The sequence below is a fragment of the Rhododendron vialii genome, chromosome 12a, assembly GCF_030253575.1.
Source record: "Rhododendron vialii isolate Sample 1 chromosome 12a, ASM3025357v1".
Classification (NCBI taxonomy): Eukaryota; Viridiplantae; Streptophyta; class Magnoliopsida; order Ericales; family Ericaceae; genus Rhododendron; species Rhododendron vialii.
The window spans coordinates 924,442-944,376 of NC_080568.1; the positions used below are offsets into that span (position 1 = coordinate 924,442).

A 19,935-nucleotide genomic window follows, 5' to 3' on the forward strand; every position below is an offset into this window, starting at 1 on the left:
TGTTATATATTTTGTATGGACCAGCATATAATGTTAAAAACTAAAAACAAGAAAAACCAAAAAGAAATGTTGCATGTTAGAAATTTTTTGCCACACATATAATGTTGTATGTTAGAAATTTTTTATCACTCATATAACGTTAAAAAATAAAAAAAATAAAAAAAGGAAAAAATAAAAAATAAAAAAAATCGAAAAAATACGTTTTTTGTTACATATATAACGTTATATGTGGCGTGATGGCAGCGGCAACGGTGATAGTGGCGGCGGCAGCGGTGGTGGTAGTGGCGGCAGTGGTGGTGGCGGTGGCGGCTTGATTGCAACAAAAACGAAAAAAATGAAAAAAATATATTTTCGTGTTAGCCAAAACAAGGCCTTTGTTTCTTAGGTGGAATATTTTTGTCATTAAATTTATTAGTGGGCTTAGTGGGTTAATGAAACTTAGAAGTGTACTAGATGAGTTTGAAAAGTGTTATAGTGGACTTATGAAAAATTCTCCTTTTATTAAATAAGAAAAGGATTCACAAATGGGGTAATTGGATGATTTCCCCTTGGAAAATAAGAAGAAGACAAATTTGGGGTGTCGTTTTCATAACATTTTGTTTCCATTTTGGATCCTTTTTTATTTTTCACTTTTTCCCAAATTCGATTGGAATGTGATCAGCGCGTGGGATTCAGGCAAGTGGAGTTCACATTTCTCGTCAAAAAACAGCAGGGGAAAGTTCTGTTAAACGGTGACGTCGCACGTTGCTTGCCGCACACGTGGCTTACCGCTTACGGTGTAATCCACTTTTGCCGTACAAATTCTGTCTTCGCCTGTGACCGTCGGATGATACCATACGCAAAATATACGAATACGAGTATATTACTAGGATCTGTTTGGATCTCATAAAATTGTTTTGGTTAACTTTTGTATGGATGAAAATGGATTTGTTTCCTTTTTTACATTTAATCTTTGAATCTTATCCTTTCAACCTACATCAATTGATAATGGAAGAACGAAATCATAGTAAAAAATGAATTTTCAACACTTAATGTTTGTGAAAACGAGAAGATCGAACGAATAACTCTGTGTATCAGATGAATCCACGACATAGTTCTTATGACGTATGAAATTTTGCTTTCTAGCAAGTCAATATATAATAATTAGAACAAGCTAGAGTTCAACGGAATTTTGGTTTATTAGCTCAAGCCATGGTTATCTTATTTTTTCAGTCTCCTATGTATTTTCGATTTTTTACTCTACCAAGCGATTTTTTACTCTACCAAACAACGGTCCCTAATTTTTTTCCCCCATCAATGGTGGAGAATCATGAATATCAAGGTCACTCGATGCGCATCAGCGCCCGCGAACGAGATTGTAGAAGCGTCTTTCATAAAATTTCAAACTGATCGAGAGCAGAGGATCTTACTTAAGAATTATACGATGCTGCTAACCACACAAACATTTTGTGCACATATTTTGTTGTAAGGCCCACCATGGCTCTCACACAAACGATCCGAACCGTTCATTAAATGTAAATTTTGAAAAATCAGCTCAATCTAATATCTGTAGGTACTCGATCCAATCATCTAAATTTTCATCAGATTCTCGGATAATGAAAAGTTAGATAATTAGATCGAACATCTATAAATATTGGATTGAATTGATTTTTCGCGGAGACCCTTGAAAAAATGTTTTACATTTAATGAATGGCTTGAATCGTTTGTGTGAGATTCATAATGGATCCCACAACATCTGTGCACAAATTATCTGTGAGGACTTATTTATCCAGAATTATATGATTAAGATCGTGAATCAGTATGTATAAATTGAAGAAAACGATAAACATACATTTTACTGACAATAAAATATGTACGCAATATTCGACTAAAATATGAAACCCTCAAATTAGACCCACATGTGGATCCCATCCCATTCGAGAGTGTTGTGGTTGAATGTTGCGTACGTAGCATTGTTGTTCTTCTTATTATGAATAATTCAATATCATTTTATTTCATACCTATAGTTATAGAATTTATATATTGGATCATTGTTTTTTTATTACTAACAAAAACAGGACTTTATAATTGGACTTGAGAAGAGAAATTAGGACTGTCCAGTCTTACCCCCAAAGAAAGAGGGGAGAGAGAGAGAGAGAGAGAGAGAGAGAGAGAGGCTCTCTCCTGATACAACACCAAACTACCTGATCCTGTAGCAAACGATGCAACACAGCACCACCAGCAACGGCGGCGGCGGAGGTGGGAACAGAGGCGGTGAAGCTCACAGGGGACTCGCTCGATTCCGCTCAGCCCCAGCCAGCTGGCTCGAAGCTCTGCTCGAATCAGAAGAAGACGAAGACGGCAACGATCAGCTCCTCAACTCGACAACTCAGTTCCAAACCCAGCTAAAGCCGCCAACTGCTCAGTTCCCTCCGACCAGCTACGCCGATCCGGCGTCATTCGACGCCGGAGGCGGGCCCGCCTTTCTCCGGCACAACAGCACCCCGGCGGATTTCCTCGCGCAGATCAGTGCGGGGCCCGATGGTTACTTCTCGAGCTTCGGAATTCCTGCCGGTTACGATTACACGGCGTCGTCCGTGGATGTTTCTCCGTCCAGTAAGCGGCACAAGGAAGCAGACATGTCGGCGAAATTTTTGCCGCAATTGGTCAGTTACTGTGGGCTTTTAATCAGTTGCAAGCATTTTAATTCACTTCCCTTTGTTTTTACTGGAGGAATTTGTAACATAGGGAAAAGGAAGAGATAAGAAGAGAAAGTTGAAGACTTTTTGCCCATTAAAAAAATGTTTAAATTTTTTCCATGGTTTGGTTTGATAGAAAATGGCAAAATAGAGTAACACGCCACAGTACAATTTCCTCTCATTTTCCTTGTTAATTATTGTCTTATTTGTCTCTTCTCTTCCCTCATTTTCCCAAGTTCCAAACAGAGCCTAGGTCTAAGTCACATATAATGACTGTGCGTGTGCACGAGCGCGATCATGAAAGCGCTTTAGAAAATATCTCAAAATAATAAAATTTGCTCAAGCGTGGATTGAGAACGCGAGCGCTGAGCGAGGACTGAAGCAGGGGCGGAGGCCGGAGGGCAATACTGAAGGATTATGTGACTGAGGCCTAGGCACCACCTTTTAATTTCGTGGTGAACGTTACGAAACATTGTCGTGGTGTTTACTGTTTACAAATTATGATTGGGGTGTTCTGTAAATCCGCAAGGAAAATCTTAGCTTACTACTTGTTTTGTTTGTTTTTTTACTTCTCTTATGAACATTGAGAATCTCTATTACTGGAAAGAAAAAAAAATGGTTGAGGAAAGTTGTGAAGTTAAGAACCGTTATTATGTTATTACGATTCATGGTGGTGGGACGGAGTGTATGCACCTTTTCTGGATGTGTATTGTATCTGAATGGGTACTTATGTGTGTATCATATTCATGTCTTTTATTTGGAAGAACTAAGAAGCCTTGGGCCAGTGGCTCCTTTATGTTTCATATTGTGCATTTGTACGAATTTTCGACTTTTCATGGCTTTGATAGTGGAAAAGCCAATGTTTAGGATGAGTTGTGGCTTTTTCCCTATTTTTTGGGGTCAGTATGGGAGGAGGGAACACGTCTATGGATGTAGTTCTGCATTTGGAGTTTTCTTTTTTGTGAATTTGGAAGCTTTTCTGGTTGTGTATTCTGTATGGTTATAACAATACAATCATCCTCTGCCCATTGTACACTTCCCTTCTTGGCAGTGATGACAAGAATTCAGTTTATTGCTATAGAAAATCCCTACAGAATTATGATATCACAGTTACCTTTCTGAAATGGCATTTGTTTTGATTAGAAAATCCGCAATGGCATTTGAAATGAAAGGACTGCAGATGTCCAAATAGTTATATGCATAAATTTTGTTGGTCCCTTACTGGATGAATTTTTATTTATATTCACTATTGTTTGAAAGGTATAGAAAGCAGAGCCAAGTGGGATGAGTGGTTTGTTGGACGTCGAGATGGAGAAGCTTTTGGAGGACTCAGTTCCTTGTAGGGTTCGGGCAAAGCGTGGATGTGCTACCCATCCTCGCAGCATAGCTGAAAGGGTAAGAGTTACCCTTGTTGTTTCTTCTAGAACTATTATGCTTCTTCTAGAATTATTTTTTAGTTCTTTTATTCATTTGTTGTTTCTAATTCGATCGATAGGTAGTGTTCTTTATGGATTGCAGTTTTGTGTTGTTTGTTTTGTTTTGCTCTTACTGTGGGCTAAAGTTTATTTTTTGGGGGTTAGGTTCGGAGGACTCGAATTAGTGACCGAATAAGAAAGCTTCAGGAACTTGTGCCCAATATGGATAAAGTAAGTCATTTATTGCTCTCTCTTTTTTTTTTTTGCATTTTGTGGTGAGAAGTTTGCTGCTGCTACTGTAGAATAGGATTTTCGAGGATAAAAGACCTGTGTTAGCTATTGACAAATATATTACATCGCTGAGAAGGCAACAAGGTATTTGATTAGATGAAGTCCATTACATTAGAAGCCCTGAGAGATTACTGAACATTGGATTTTATGCCATAGAATATAACTAAATGGTGTTTTCTAATGCTTGCTATTACTCGAGTTGGCTTTTGGGCCATGAATTGAACACTGCTATTTTGTTTTCTTGTTTCGTTAGCCATCATGGTTGTAGTTGGAGGTTATTGAATTCAAAACCTTGGGAATGATGAGGTATTTTGTTAGGTTTTTGTGTTGCAACTTACCACGAGAACCCTTCATGGCATGGAAAACGTAGATCCTTTTACATTGTTGTTTAAGGTCTTTAAATATTCTTTTGGCAATCGATTAGGGAGGCTTTGAACTATCTAAAATTTTGGATTAGCTATTGAGGAGGTTTTAGCATCCACATCTGCATCTGCCAGCTTGAGGATTTAGCTATTAAGCAGGCTTTCAACTATGTAAAAATTGGGGGTTTCATCTGATGGTGATTGACAGCTATGATTCAGGCATTCAACAGGAAAGGTTGGTTTAAATGAAATTTAAGGGTTATAATCGAGACATAAAGGTTTTGCAAGTCTTTTGAATGGCTTTACGGTGGTGTTAAGGGTTTGTTTGGGTTTTGAAATGTTGAGATTGTTTCTTTTTCAATGTGAGCTTTTCTTTCCCGAAGTTGAAGAGGGATTATTCTTCTTCCGCCCTAGGATGTCCAGAAGTTGTGCTTAGTTTTTCTTTCAAGGCTGCAACTGCAAGTATATGATAACTTCTTCCAATGTCTGGATGGAAAATGTTTTTATTTGGCCGATTACATCGAGGTTTAGTATCTAACTGATATAGTACTGTAGCTAATTGGGATCTCAGTGTCAATCTGGTCCAGTGCCCTTCTTTTTCTTATCGTTGTTTTTTAATTAAGGGGTTGATATTGTATTTAAGTGTAAGGTCTACCAGGTTAGATTCTCAGTTAGATTCCTATATTCTAGTTTCTTCGTGCTTAAGTTCACAATATTTGATGCATATGCTTACTGGTCTTTCATGATCTTGACGTGGAAATTCTGCTGTCAATACATGCAGCAAACTAATACTGCTGATATGTTAGAAGAGGCAGTTGAGTATGTCAAGCTTCTGCAGAAAAAGATTCAGGTACTTTCTGCGTTAAACTCTCTTACTTGTCAGTGGTGGAGAATATAATCTCACATTGCTCGAGTATGGAATGACTGATCACTTAATATGCATGAGGTACCTTTTCAACTAATAGCCTAAGTTTTTGTGTTGATAATTCCATGGCGTGGCCCGTGGGTGTGCTATGGTTTCTACCTACCAGCTTAAGCTTTTGGGATTGATTTAAAGTTGAATACACGAAGATGTAACAATCATTAGCAATTTAGCATGCTTCGCTCATAAATCAGCTTCCAATAATCCTTAGTTGGCCTACCCTTTGAACATGTATAGATGGTAAGGTATTGGTTCGTAAGATGGTGGGCTTTAGGAGGGAACTCACCATGTTGTAACTGGCTGTTGTAACCAAATCTTGGCCTAAATTGCCTTAAGTCCATCAATTGCTTGATTTTGATGCAGCAATGGAGGTTTTAGATGCAATCCTACAAATAACTAGGTTAAGATGTGGGATATTGGACTTACTTTCATTTGGTCTTTTGGCCTAAATTCCGCGACTCCTTGATTCTCAATCAAATCCTCTTTCTTAACAATTTAATGCACTTCTAGAGTCCTATATTTAATAGAAGTAATTCCCAAACTCTTTCTTCTGTAATGAGGATCATTGAAATAAGCAAGAATATTATTTCTTCGGAAAGTACCATTTATGGGTAAGGCAATTGAAATACCTGGAGAGGGCATTAGTTCTTTCGCTCGTTCTTGAACCAATTGGAGTGGAATAATGAATCTATTTCTTCGTCTCTTTGCCAATAAATCTAATTAGATGTGAGAGTTGGATACCTTCATATTTTATTTTCCCAATTGAAGGAAGTTCTTTTGAAGTGAAAACCCAAAATGTGGCAGGATCTCAAGGAGCTTCAGAAGAACTGCACATGCGCAAATACCGAGTAATGGGAGAACATATGGAGTTTGTATGCTAGTGTGTTCTACAATGGGTTTTGTAGGCCTGAATGGCTCCTCTGCCATATTTTCCCTTCACATATGGTATTGTCCATCTTCCATGCTGAATTGTTCTGGATCTGTAGATAGTGGTGGCCGAAGGGCACATCCGCACAGTACCGGAGCATCCATGGTCAAGGGTATCAGCTTCAACTTGGGAAAAATATCTATCTGGGGTTCTATTGTTATGGCTGAAGTTGTAGTTGTAAAATGTTGTACACATCAGTATCTCTTTAACATATCGCTAACTAGAATCTGTAGGGATTGTAGTATTTATGTTCCATATCCACGTGCAGTTCTGTATTTGGAAATTTAGATGCCATAAAGCTTGCTGTTCTCGACGAGCTATTCAGTAATAAAATCATTTTCTGTTCCAAGTCCTACACTCTAGTAGCTCTATTCTTATCAATTACCATTAAGGGCACAATTCTTGACGTAGATTTTCATTTGTGATGCTTATTTGTTCAATATGTAGTTGTTTGATTTGTGTCGGTGACACAAAGTGCACCTCATGTGTTCATATCTGTGCAAATTTGAAATGTGGTATTATGAACCTCAGAAAATTGGGAAGAACCTCTCTCTCTCTCTCTCTCTCTCTCTCTCTCTCTGTGGTGCTTCTGTTTAGAGCACTCATCTTCTTTGATTGCCAAGGAAAAGACTGCATTTAGTAGGATTGTTGTTTCCACTATTGGACTTCTTTATGTTGTAGTAATCAGTTAACAAGAATGGCTGGGAGGCTGCCTTTTGATGCTAACAATCTTTTTAGCTAGCGCACTGCTTGTCTCTTCATTGATGATTTCAGTCGCGTCGTTTAGGTAGCAAAAAATAGAGAACTTCGTGAAGTGTAGTATCTTTGTAAACTGCAGCTAGCCCCCCGCCTAACCAAGTGAACCCATGGTTCTCTAGTTGTACTTTGGGCTTGTTTGGTCACTTCAATCTATAGCAACAAGTAAATAAGCTTGTAGTAAGGAAATTGTGTTATTTTGTACTTCTGTTATTTATTTATTTATTTATGATCTTCTACTTCTGTTTGTTTATTTGCTTATTTTTGTCCCCAAACGTGCCCTTCTCTCCTTTTCTTTTTTGCACTTTTATACGTTACCTTAACCCACATTTAACACATTTAATGAGATGCCCATTGGCGAAGCGAGAATTTAATATCAGAGATGACACCTACAACCATCATTCCATCAATATAGGAAGCGAGGACCTGCTGGCCCATTGGAACAATAGAGGTGTTGTCCATCTAAAACTACGTCATTTTGGATCAAGAAGCAACTCCCCCTTCCCCTGTTAGATGAGAAGGGGCAGAACTATCAATAAATAGTACTCCTCTAAGTACTTGGATCAAAGAGCTCTCTGACCAAGGATGGAACAGAGGGATCTCTGACCAAGGATGGAACAGAGGGAGGTCTAGTGGCGGCGGCCGCCATGACAATAATTTTAGAAATTGTAATTATTACTCCCTCCGTCCTTTTTTTTGTGTCCAGTATTCCATTTTGGGTTGTCCCTTAATAAGTGTCCATTTTATAAAGTTAGGGGGGTAAAAGTTGGTGTATTGTCTATTTTGTCCCTAAAAATATATTTTATTTTGAAAAGTTATTGAGTAAAAGTGTAATGATGATGGGTAAGTAGGAAAAGTAGAAGAAAAAGTTGATGTGAAAGGTATAATGACGATGTCTTTTTAATAAGTTGGAGTTACGAAGCAGAACACTTAAAAAGGGACGGAGGGAGTATATGTATTTAAAAAAATTATTTCTAACTTTTATAGTCTCGCCATCGCTAGATTTTTTTTTTCCTTATTTTTGTTATATACTAGTTCTAAATCTTCTATTTTTTTAAGAAAAGAGATCCAAAAAAGTATTCCAAAACTAAATTCAATGGGCCAAAGTGAAATAATATAAAGGATGAGATGTAATTAAGGGAAAAAAAATTCCACACTTTAACCCTAAAACAACTTAACCTAAAAAATGAAAGTTAGTATTTTTTCGTATTTCTTGTGCAAATGACATTTACTATAGTTTTTGTTATGTTATTTTAATTTTTTTTAAAGTCGATGACTATTAATACTATTGTAATGCATCTTTTTATTTTTTTAGTATATATTTTGCCACTATTAAAATAAAATTCTAATTCGTCCTTAGTTCTATCTAAACCCATTTGAACTATGAGATGAGAACAATTCAAAAGTCCTCCAATTTTCCCTTTGAAGAGGCAGATCTTATGTACCGAAAATATTTGTGCCTCTTGTTTTGAGGGGTTTTTCTGTCACCAAGGACCGGATCGGAAACTCCTCAATACAGCTGCACAGAGGCATAATAATATTAGGAACAGATGAGATCGAACCCCCTTTTCAAGTACAGCCAGTACACGTCTTTTTTCTTTCTTAACCGCCCCCCACCTAGGGGTGTTCACGGGTCGGACGGGTCGGGTTTGGCCCCGAACCCGAACCCGACTAGTCGGTTATCACTTTTTTGGAACCCGAACCCGAACCAAAGGAGGGGGGATACCCGTCCACGTAACCGATTTTTTTGGTCGGGTCGGGTCGGACGGGTCCGACCAAAACCGAAGTAAACTATATGAATTCGTTACCTTTTTGGTCGGGTCGGATCGGGTAAGAAAAAACAGCACCCCGAACCCCGAACCGAAAACTGATTTTTTGGAAAAAATGTACCCGTACCCGACCGAACCACATGGTCGGCCCCGCCCGAAACCCTTCGGGTCGGGTCGGGTCTCGATTTTTTGCACACCCCTACCCCACCCCCCACCCCCACAAAGAAACAGCACTACGAGGCATTTCCTCAACAGTGCCACGTAGAACCTTGCCCAAGCCAAGCATCCGCCACGTGTTACCCTTTTGCAACCGCAGCATCCCACGTGTCCACTACTTTCTGCCCTTTTTATTTTCTTCTCCCAAACATTCCGTAACCGGAAAATCCAAACCTCCATTGACGACCAATTTCTAAACAGAGACAGAGAGACATAGAAAGATGATGATAAACGTCGTCGCACTGAGCCTGGTTCTGAGTTCACTCCTAACATCCTGTGTTTTCTCTCCCACTCAAGAAACTCACACTCCAAAACAAGACGACGTCGTAATAGTGAAAGAAGGCCACAGGGCAGTAATAGTCGAGTACGAGAAAGAAGGAACAGACGGGAACACAAAAGTCTCAATCTCGCCCAAACCCATTTCAGGAGAAGAGGAGTTGTCCACTGCGGTGGCTGAGGCGTCCACTGCCAAAGATGCAGCGGAGGAGGCCAAAGAGGAGGTGAAAGAAAGAGGTCGTGGTCCGCGAGAGCTCGCTTGCGATGCGTTTGGTAAGTGCGAGCACAGGATTGCGAGTGTGATACGGAAGGCCAAAGAGAAGGTTACCGAGAAAGTGTATGCGGTGGAGGAAGGAGCGAAGGAGGCTGTTGGTGAGGTGGTTGGGAAAGCGAAGGAGACTCTCTCTCATGCTACCGGCGACGTCTCCGGTAAAGCCTAATGGGATGAATAAATTAAATTGTTTGCATTTTTTATGGTTTTAATGAATTGAAAATGGTGTGTATGTTGTCATCTAATTGATTTGTGATGGGATCCGGACCTGTGTGGGCAAAGTCTGTAGTGAGCAGCAATTTCAGCGTCTAAAAGTATTTTCAACGGTCCGGATTAAAAAAAAATGCTTCCACGAAAGATAAATAACACTTTCCTGAAATAGTTTGTTTTAACTCTAGACCATTAATTGTTTAAATAGACGGCTGAGATGCTTATTACAAATCTTGAGTAGTTTTGTGTGGTTATATACTGTGGTTAAGGAAAAAATGATTTCATCAAGAGGAATGCAGTTACGATTAGATAAAGATGGTTTGTTATAGTAAGTATATATGCTTAAAATGGTTTTGTCCTGGCTTTGAACGTGCCTCTCGCAGGTGGACAGTGGGATTTGTTCCTGGTATAAGTTGAGGTACATGTAAGTTGGCTAGGTTGCGGACGCAATGAGTCATAAAAGGAGAAATTATAACCATGTGCCGCAAAGTCGAACCAGGATTTTTGGATAGTGAACTGAAAAAGGTAGAACCACTCAGTTTGGATAGTGAGCAAGTGTGAGGGAAAATTCTTTTTTACTTGTTAGGATTCCTAGAGATGAAGAAGATGATTGCATTATTTTGTTACTGAGGATTAAATATTAATTATACAAGAACAAGAAAGGCCTATTTATAGGCAAAGCAATACATCAAGGAACACAGATACAAAGTGGGAAATTAAGGAAAACGATGAATCTTTATTGGTTCATTTTGTATATCTTATTATGATGAAAAATTTGGTGGGAAACTACAACCTTTTTAAAATTTGGTGGGAAACTACAACCTTTTTCTTTTCTCTTCCTTTTTGCGTATTTAATATGATGCTTTAGTGGGTTCTATGATGACTTGATCTTTGTATAATGATACATTGTTCACGATACTAATGCAAAAACATGCCAAACAGAAATCGCGAAAGATACCGCAAAAAAAGCCAAGACAGTGGGCAAGGATGTGCAAAGAAATGTATCAGCGAAGATCGAGTCTGCAAAGGAAAAGACCAAGGAGAATGCAGAAAAGGGGAAAGAAATGGCGGAGCAAGCGGCAGAGAGAGCAAGGACTGGCGGGAATCGCGTGAAGGAGGGAGGAGAAAAGGTGTTCAAAGAAATTCTACGTCGGGGTCGAGACGTGGCGGCGGCAATGGATTGGGTGGTGGGTGTGGTTCATTTGTTGGGGTTCTCAACAGCTTATGGGATATGTTTGTGGGTTACCTTTGTTTCAGGCTATGTATTGGCAGGGACCTTGCCGAGGCAGCAATTTGCGATGGTGCAAAGCAGGATCTATCCTGTTTATTTCAGAGTCACGGCAATTAGTGTTTGTGTTGCTTTGGTTGGGCATTTGTTGGGCCGGAGGGGGAAGTTGTTTACAAGCAAGGGTGAGATGCTTCAAGGGTTTCATCTTTTGGCCTCACTTTTGATGATTCTAATCAATTCCTTCTACTTGGAACCCAGAGCGACGAAGGTAATTATTGATCCATTGAATAGATGATGTGAAATCCTACAATAATGATTAAGACGAGACCCACATGCATCGAACATTTTAGATATATCTGTACGTGAATATTCATGTATCCGGATGTCTATGTTCCTACAACTGCTAAAAGTTTTCATATCCAGGCAATTATCAAGCATTTTTCTTGAAATAGCTATCCTAGTAAAAATTGCTCAAGGGGCCGGTGCATTGAAGGTTTTTATCCTTGATTCTTTTTCGGTTAACATGCATTATGGTAGGTGGTGTTCGAGAAGATGAAGTTCGAGAAGGAAGAAGGGAGAGTAAGAGTGGACCCGGTTTCCGTCATTCCAGCCACTCCGGCAAGAGGTACTACTACTACTACTACTACTGCAGAACCCATCTTAACTCCACCTGCTTCTATTCCAGCAAGGCCGGATCAAGATAAAGTGAAGTCTCGAATTGTCAAGTTGAACGAGAGGCTGAAGAAACTGAACACCGTTTCATCTATGTTGAACATCTTCACGCTTGTGGCTCTTACTTGCCATCTTGTCTACCTTGGCCAACGCCTTCACTTGTCTTGCTAATTCTGGCGCAATTTCTGAGTTGAGGCCTTGAGGAAATGCCCTAATCTTCTTTGGAAGAGGTAGATGATGTATATGTATCCCTTTGTACGACACTTGAGTAGTGTGGTTAGATGTTGTAGTTAGAATTGTTTGCGAAATCCTTAGGAATGAGAGGTGTGCTTTGTCAAAACGAAATATAGTGCATATTCTCCTTTGCTGCATCCTGCTAAAGGAAAGAGCTGACCCTTGGGTAAACCTGTTACCGACGAATAGATACAAGATGGATGGGTGAGATACTGACGAAGTTATTTCCAAATCACGCCTTGCGTACAAATATCATTCAAACAGAAAAAATACCACAAAAGGTACATCATTTGTATTGCTACTAGTTTTCTCCAAAGCAAGCCTTGGGTACAATTTGATGATATCGTAACACAGTTTCCAAATGAAAGGTACACCGTCGCTACTTGGATCAAAGTGAAAATTATACCAGAGCTATCCTCTAATACTAATAGGAACTTCATAAACAATCCCTCCAAGAATCTCACCTCTGATGAGTGAATTCAAGCACAAGCAGTCTCACATCCAAAATGTAGTCTCCCAAAAAATCAGCTTTTGTAAAATTTTATGATCCAAAAGCAGCAGCAGTGGCACAGCTTTTTAAGTGCCAAGTCTAAGATCAAGTCACAAAAGCTACCGCCAGCACGCCCATAATAGTAGAACTATAACTGTCAACAGGCTCAGAATAGCTCCGCCCAGAAGAGCCCAGTCGAACAGAGCCCAGTCTCGCGTCCTTCCACTATCCAATTCGTGATTTTCCTTAGGTTCCGAGATAATACCATTTTCCATCCTCTTTTGGTTTCTCCGCTTCCTTAGCAACCATCTAATAACGTTTCGGTTCGTTCGCTCTTCTGTCCACATAATTTCATTCTTCGGAAGGGAAACAATAGCTTCATCCCCATTACTTGGCATTTCACAAGCACAAGGTTGGGGCTCTTTTGCACATGCACAAGTTTCATCAGGATCAGGGCAAGGTTTACATTTGTTGCCAGTGGACTCTCTCTCTCTTGATCCAGGGTTACCTTTTGTTTGTGTGAGAATTTCGATCACTTCCCCAAACACTGACCATCTTCCGACTGATGTTATCTTCACGATAGCTGAAGTCCCCAACATGGTTTCCGGACCAACTACCAGTACCTGCACATACCCTTTGGTGTGGCCCACCTGGAGCAAGGAACACAAAACCACATACAAAAGCATGAGTCGACAGGAAAAATAAATGCAAATTGAACTATGGCATGTATTGTAATGGTGCTTGAACAGGCCTTTTATGACTTTAAAACAACTCCCATTTCATAGTCTTAGGGCCTGTTTGATTCAAGAACAAAAGCATGGGATTCAATCATAATTCCAGCGTGGACAACATATGTGGTGGTTGGATGTGTTATAGCTGGTTGAGGGATTAAGAATTTCATTGGACAACCAAACCCACAAAACGGACATAATGAATAGGTGTGTGGTATTGGTAATCCAGCCATAGTGGTCAGCCATCCTCTACAATTTTGCTTTCAAGTACATAGATTTCACTGTTACAGTTGTGCTTGATGCGAAAGGCAAGTAACAAAATTGCCATCCAAAGATCACCTCAACTGCTATGCAAAATGGAAAGGTTTAGACAATCATCCTACCACAAAGTCCAACACAACCTTACCAAGTGTTTTCCATCAGTGGCAATTTCAGTGATCCATATTCTCTCTACTTTGCCTTCCATGCCATTGTAAGGTCTGAACGATTCGAAAACAGAAGTTAATTCCCGACTCCGTTTCTTCACTAGAGTGCTTGGGACCTTCTTCATCCTCGCAGCAGGGGTTCCTGTATTCAGAAATGAGCTTAAGAATAAGAACCACATTTTATTGATAACGCAGTGGTCAGTATTTCCTCTCCGCACACTAACACCAACTCAACACACCCGTTGACAAGAAGATCCTCTTTTTGGAACCCTTTAAGATCAAGGTTGAAGGTTCTCAAACATTAAGTGCGTGCTCAGTAGTCACAAAAGGTGTTTGGTTACATCAATAGCTTTGCTTCCTCTCTGATGGCTAACCTCTGATTATTGCAATAGATGATTATTAGAATGGATGACATCAATAATCATACTAGCTAGAATGAACAAGTTTCCTGGCAGTTATTAAGGAATGCTTGAGGACTCAACAGCAGCATACCGGGACGGGGATAGAACTGTGATATATGAACTTGAGAAAACTTGTAATCGTCAATCAGGCTCACAGTCTCAGCGAAATCTTCATCAGCTTCACCTGAGTCACGGAAAAAAAAAAATCATATTCAATTAACTATCAACTCACAACTAAGGACCATTCGGTATTTTGTTCACAGTTTTTATTGTTTTTAATTTTCTGTAAACAGCTTCATAAAACTTCTTTGTAAGTACTTTTTTCCCGTCTACTGTGAGCATTTGCAAAATTTTCAAAAATTCGTGTTTAAAAAACATCTAACGGCAGTATACGGTTACTCCAGCATGGCTAGACGGTATTCAATATTCAGAAGCAGAGAAACATGAAGGAGGCTTTGGTGGGGAGGAAGTGTATGTACCTGGCGAGAACATAGAATATGAGTTTTATTGGAGAATACAAAAGTTTGAAGTGGTTAAAGCTTTGAAAATGATGAAACTGGGTAAGGTCTTAAGACCAGATGGTATCCCTATTAGTAGAGATGGAGAGATTGCCGATGATGTGATCCATATGATCCAAGTGGGGTGGCTCAAGTGGAGGAGCGCTATTGGTGTGCCATGTGACAAAAGGTTACCCACAAAATTGAAGGGAAAATTCTATGTAACTGCCATAAGACCAGTGATGCTTTACGGGACAAAATGTTGGCCTATTAAGAAACAATATGTGAGCAAAATGAGTGTAGCGGAAATGAGAATGTTGAGGTGGATGTGTGGTAAGACTAGACGAGACAGGATTAAAAATGAAACGGTTCGTGAGATGGTAGCATTTACAGAGGAAAAGTCGAGGGAAAATAAGCTAAGGTGGTTTGGGAACGTCTACCGTAGACCAGGAGATACAGTAGTTAAGAGAGCGGATATGATAGCTTTAGGTAGCAATGCTATGGGGAGAGGTAGACCTAAATTGACATTAGATGTTGTTGTGCGCAAAGATACGAGTATAATGGGTTTGTGTGAACAAGCGGCTCTTGACAGAGCTCAATGGAGGAAAATGATTCATGTAGCCAACCCCAAATGATTGGGACATAAGGCTCAGTTTGGTTTGGTTAGAAGCAGAGAAAAATGATGCACCCAGCATTCAATGATCTCTGTGTGTGCGCGCGCGCGCCACTGTTCTCGTAGCTAATGGTCTTTCTATAGTCCCATTTTCCAATCTTCATCCCCTCAGTTCGCAATGCCACAATCCCCTGAGCCAGCTATAGTTTCTCCCAAATAACGTTCTTTCAGAAAATAGAGAACTTAGGACGTCACCGAACATACCCTAAACGATTAACTGCACAAATTTACTGATGGTGAACCAATCAATTGGTTAATATTGTAACCAAGTATTGTGTAACAACATTCCTACATGACCGAGAATTTTCAAATGGGAAATAGGAAAATTTACACTCAGGACTGCCATAACTTAAATATCCACTTGCAAGATGAATGTGGTGATATTATATCGAATCCCCAGAAGCAATAATGCAATAGAAGATGACCATAAAATGGTGGCAAATATTCCAACTAACCAGGAAATCCGCAGATTATATCAGTAGCAATTTGCATCCCAGGGACAAGTTCATTCAATGTATCTACTACCTTCCTGAACTCACTTACAGTATACTCCCGTTTCATTGCCTGCACACCACTCATCATATGAAAAGAAACCATGAGAGAGAGAGAGAGAGAGAGAGAGAGAGAGAGAGAGAGAGAGAGAGAGAGAGAGAGAGAGAGAGATGTCATCAGTAAACTAAAAGCTGGTTCAAAGCAGCTTACACTTAAAACTCTGTCACTCCCAGATTGGACAGGTACATGAAGAAATGAGTAAACGCAAGGATGACAAAGAACATCTGCAATCTCTTTTAAGTGCTCAAGAATGTATGGAGGATTAGTCATCCCAACACGAAGCATGGTGCTTCCATCAGAGGGAAGCTCTGCAACAATAGCCTTCAACAACATTGGAAGATTAGCACCAATGTCACGGCCTGCAAGTTTTCCAATCTTAAGCTAACTTGATAATGTTATTGTTTTTCATCTATGCAAAAAAAGGCCTCAATTCAAAAGATGTAAAACAGAAATCTGGAGCTTTCGTTGAGAACTACCGTATGCTCCAGTGTCTTCACTACTCAACCAAATCTCCTTCACTCCATCAGTTACGACAGCTCTGACACGGGCTACCTGAAAGGTTAAATTTTTTAAAAAATGGCCAGCAAATTGAAATTAATATAACGAATCCATGCAATGGCAGTATAGCACTTACAAGGCTGTCAACGGTATAGCTTCCTAAATGACCACGGGCATGCTTGGTCTTGCAATAAGTGCAAGCACCTAAACAACCAACATTTATAGGAAGAATCTCAACAAATTTGTTCTTTCTAACCTGTGGGAGTAATAAGTTAAACGAATATTGAGAAAGAATAGACAACAATTCCTCCTCCAAATCAGTGCCAACTCAAGAAAACAAACGCAAGAACAAAATTACAATTCTCTGTGTCCCATTTTATTCGTCCATTCGGACATCTCAAAAGGTCATTTATGTTTTCTAGTTTATCATTTCTAGGATGTAAGGGCACGATGCACCGCATCCTAAAATGGACGGAAAAAAGGGATGGAGAGAGCATTTACTTCAAATGGGCGAAGATATGGCGAAAAAGATATAAGCTTTGCACCTTTGGTAGATCAAGGGCTGGTAATGTCTTCCGGTTCAAAAGCCGCACCTCATGACCTTTCAGAGTTTCTTCCACAACTTCAACCACACGGTCAATTTGCTGGACACCAACTACGCTGACCCCTTCAAGCTCTTTCAAATCACGACTTCCTTGAGGCACACATCCCGCCACCACCAAGGGTTTTTTTGCACTTCTGCATTTCGATATTAGAGTATCCATAGCAGACTGACTCGGGGACTTCACCGTGCATCTACATCATCAGATGGGAATCATTATATAGGCATCGTCTTCATCATCTAATATTGAAGATCATTGCTCTAGAACCAACTCGGGTTAGCTCATTTGGCCACACTTGTCACTTCTATAGGGGAGGTTAGGGAGTCAATCCTTGCCAAAAGAAAAGATTGATGGGCGTCATTTGTTCAGTTGGTTGTTCTCTTAATGGGCTATAAGTTATGCTTAGTATGATTGTGGGCTTAGGTCCTGTATGATGTAATTCACGTGATTATATTCTCCAACTGCTTATAATAATATTAAAAAAAAATCATTGCTCTAGAATTAGGCAAATTTTAGCTCATTTGAACCCAGGTAGCGTGCAAGATAAGAAGGTAACACCAGGCTTTGATTTCCCTGGTGGTTGCACCCTTGTGATGTTATATCTCACTTTTGGGGTTCGAGCCTTGGTATCCCAACTCTCCATCTCTCTCAAAAAAAGATAAGAAGAGTGACCATCTCAGTTTGTAAAAAGTCACTTTCAGTGCATGATTAAGATGCTGAAGCCATAAATTATCGGGAAAGATACATGACACTTGCATCCATGTCAGCTCATGTGATAAACAATACATCAAATGCAGCATCCGAGAATCAGATGGTGTATCACCAACAAAATAGAGAATGAGATGTCTACCACTGAGAAGATGTAAACACATATGAACAAGTATGTATTCACGTAATTAGTGCAGGGACATATGCACATATACATGGATTCACTATCTATCTGGTACATCAGTCAACCAATCTTCAAGATGCAAATATGGTAAGCAAAAGATTTAGGAGAAGAACTACAAAAACTAGGGAACAAAAATATTGTTAAAGCCCAGAAAAACGAATGGACATAATCACATAACCAATCCTCCAAAAAAAAAAAAACCCTCTAGCAAAGTGAGCATAACAGAATATACTCCAGTAACCTGCCCTGCACCAACAACAAGGGGAAAAGAAAGGTTATGGATATTGGTGGGTGAATATCGGTGCATATCACAGAACCAAGGAGTAAGGCCACTAGGCCAGTTATTGATATCCCTCCCCGTGGTGAATCATTGTTGCAATTGACCACAATACCTGCACATCACAGGGAACTACCAAAAAAAATAGGAGTAAATTTGAAGACAACCCCTGGGCCATCGTAACTTTGGTTTTACCAGTTGCTTCTAAGTCCTGACTCGTGACCCCGATAACGTGTCAATCACAGAAGGAAACTAAACTCTCCAATACAAGATATTAATCACTATAAGTTAAACATAACCGGACACTTTTAGGAAAACAGAAAATGAAAAAGAAAACTTCAAAACAGATCCTCACGTATTTATCAGCCACAGGTCTGCCTCCTCAGGATTGTCACTCAATCCATAACCAAATGCTGAAAGCTGACCCGCCATATATTCACTGTCACTCTGACACAACAAAACATGAGAAAACAAAACAAAAGCTCTTCAACGACGCAACGACTGTACTTTCAAAAGGAACCTATTATGATCGTTCCAAAATCATAACCCTGGTGCTCAAACAAGAGTACAGATAGCAGCAAAACAGACAATTGGGGATCTCCATACTTTTCACTTTTTAACACTTCTATCCAGTTATTTATAGAATGATATCGTATTGCACATAGTAGGGGTGATAAAGGAGCCAAACAAGCCGGGCAGGTAGCACTAGTTGATCAAGCTTGGTTTGAAACTCTAAAAATCCATTCAAGCTTTTAACTTCAAGCTTAGCTAGTTTACGAGACGAGTTGTTCTCAAACGAGTTTCAATCACAAACTGGTCTCGAGTAGCTCGAATTTTTTATACATCAAAACCGAACGAGCCCAGTAGTAACATGTTCGAGCTTGGTTTGAAACTTTGACGAGCTTAAAAACAATATGATCAAGCTTTTTGTTCATGTAACAAACCGATCTTGAACGACCGTAAAACCAAAAAGCTCGATATTAACCAACACGAGCTCGAATTCAAGTAGTTTGGTTCTTTAGAATCCCTAACTTAACGAGGATAAATTTAACAGATAAACTCACTTGGTTATGCGAGCACCCAAACGTCTTCATATATATGATCTGCACCAATTTACAAACCCGAAAGAATGAAAATTCATCCGCTACGAGATTACCGAGAGAGAGAGAGAGAGAGAGAGAGAGAGAGAGAGAGAGAGAGAGAGAGAGAGGTGGGACCTCAGTGCCGGGGATTTTTGGAGAGAGAAGGCCAGAGAGTGAGCTTTGGATTGCATGGTTCTTGCGGAGGTTAGGCCGCTGCTTGTTGTTTTTCTTCTTCGTATTGACGCCGACGGACGCCGGTACCGGCAACCGGAACCCCGGCGGAGCTCCGCCGCTCCCCACCAGCAGATCCTCTATGTCTTCCATGAGAGAGAGAGAGAGAGAGAGAGAGAGAGAGAGAGACGGGGTTGAGCCTTCGGGCGAGTAGGCTACGAGAATGACGATGGGTCTAGTTTGTGGGCTAGACTGGAGTTTTGGGAGAAGTAGTGTACATGGATATGGGCTATGACGATGGGCTTCATTTCTTATTGGGCTTAAGAGTTTTTGAACTACTTTTATTGTTGAAGGGTCCAAATATAAAAGAATACTCTATTAGTCTACGAAAACCAAACTTTGTTTAATTTTAAAGC

General features: G+C 39.9%; 3 protein-coding genes across 6 annotated transcripts; 2 read left to right on the forward strand and 1 right to left on the reverse strand.

The window, feature by feature from the left end:
• The first annotated feature begins 2,057 nt into the window (after positions 1-2,057).
• On the forward strand, positions 2,058-6,945 carry LOC131311452 (transcription factor bHLH80). 2 transcript variants are annotated; one of them, XM_058338920.1, is made up of 5 exons: positions 2,058-2,645; positions 3,945-4,073; positions 4,259-4,324; positions 5,528-5,596; positions 6,655-6,945. In XM_058338920.1, the coding sequence occupies exons 1-5, from the start codon at positions 2,202-2,204 to the stop codon at positions 6,769-6,771; spliced, it is 825 nt and encodes a 274-aa protein (XP_058194903.1). In that variant the 5' UTR covers positions 2,058-2,201; the 3' UTR covers positions 6,772-6,945. The 2 variants fall into 2 exon arrangements, with proteins under 2 accessions (XP_058194903.1, XP_058194904.1); XM_058338921.1 differs by having other exon boundaries at positions 2,062-2,645; positions 6,473-6,945.
• Positions 6,946-9,473: 2,528 nt separating this feature from the next.
• On the forward strand, positions 9,474-14,876 carry LOC131311454 (uncharacterized). Of its 2 annotated transcripts, XM_058338926.1 has the most exons (4): positions 9,474-10,042; positions 11,037-11,590; positions 11,860-11,947; positions 12,008-14,876. In XM_058338926.1, the coding sequence occupies exons 1-4, from the start codon at positions 9,559-9,561 to the stop codon at positions 12,163-12,165; spliced, it is 1,284 nt and encodes a 427-aa protein (XP_058194909.1). In that variant the 5' UTR covers positions 9,474-9,558; the 3' UTR covers positions 12,166-14,876. The 2 variants fall into 2 exon arrangements, with proteins under 2 accessions (XP_058194909.1, XP_058194908.1); XM_058338925.1 differs by having other exon boundaries at positions 11,860-14,876.
• On the reverse strand, positions 12,453-19,760 carry LOC131311453 (uncharacterized). Of its 2 annotated transcripts, XM_058338922.1 has the most exons (11): positions 19,484-19,760; positions 19,331-19,369; positions 18,622-18,713; positions 17,041-17,290; positions 16,632-16,751; positions 16,474-16,549; positions 16,148-16,356; positions 15,901-16,009; positions 14,367-14,459; positions 13,856-14,016; positions 12,453-13,368 (listed from the first exon to the last, which is right to left on the reverse strand). In XM_058338922.1, exons 1-11 carry the CDS (start codon positions 19,670-19,672, stop codon positions 12,838-12,840), a joined length of 1,869 nt encoding a protein of 622 aa, XP_058194905.1. In that variant the 5' UTR covers positions 19,673-19,760; the 3' UTR covers positions 12,453-12,837. The 2 variants fall into 2 exon arrangements, with proteins under 2 accessions (XP_058194905.1, XP_058194906.1); XM_058338923.1 differs by lacking the exon at positions 16,632-16,751 and having other exon boundaries at positions 19,484-19,750.
• Positions 19,761-19,935: the final 175 nt, after the last annotated feature.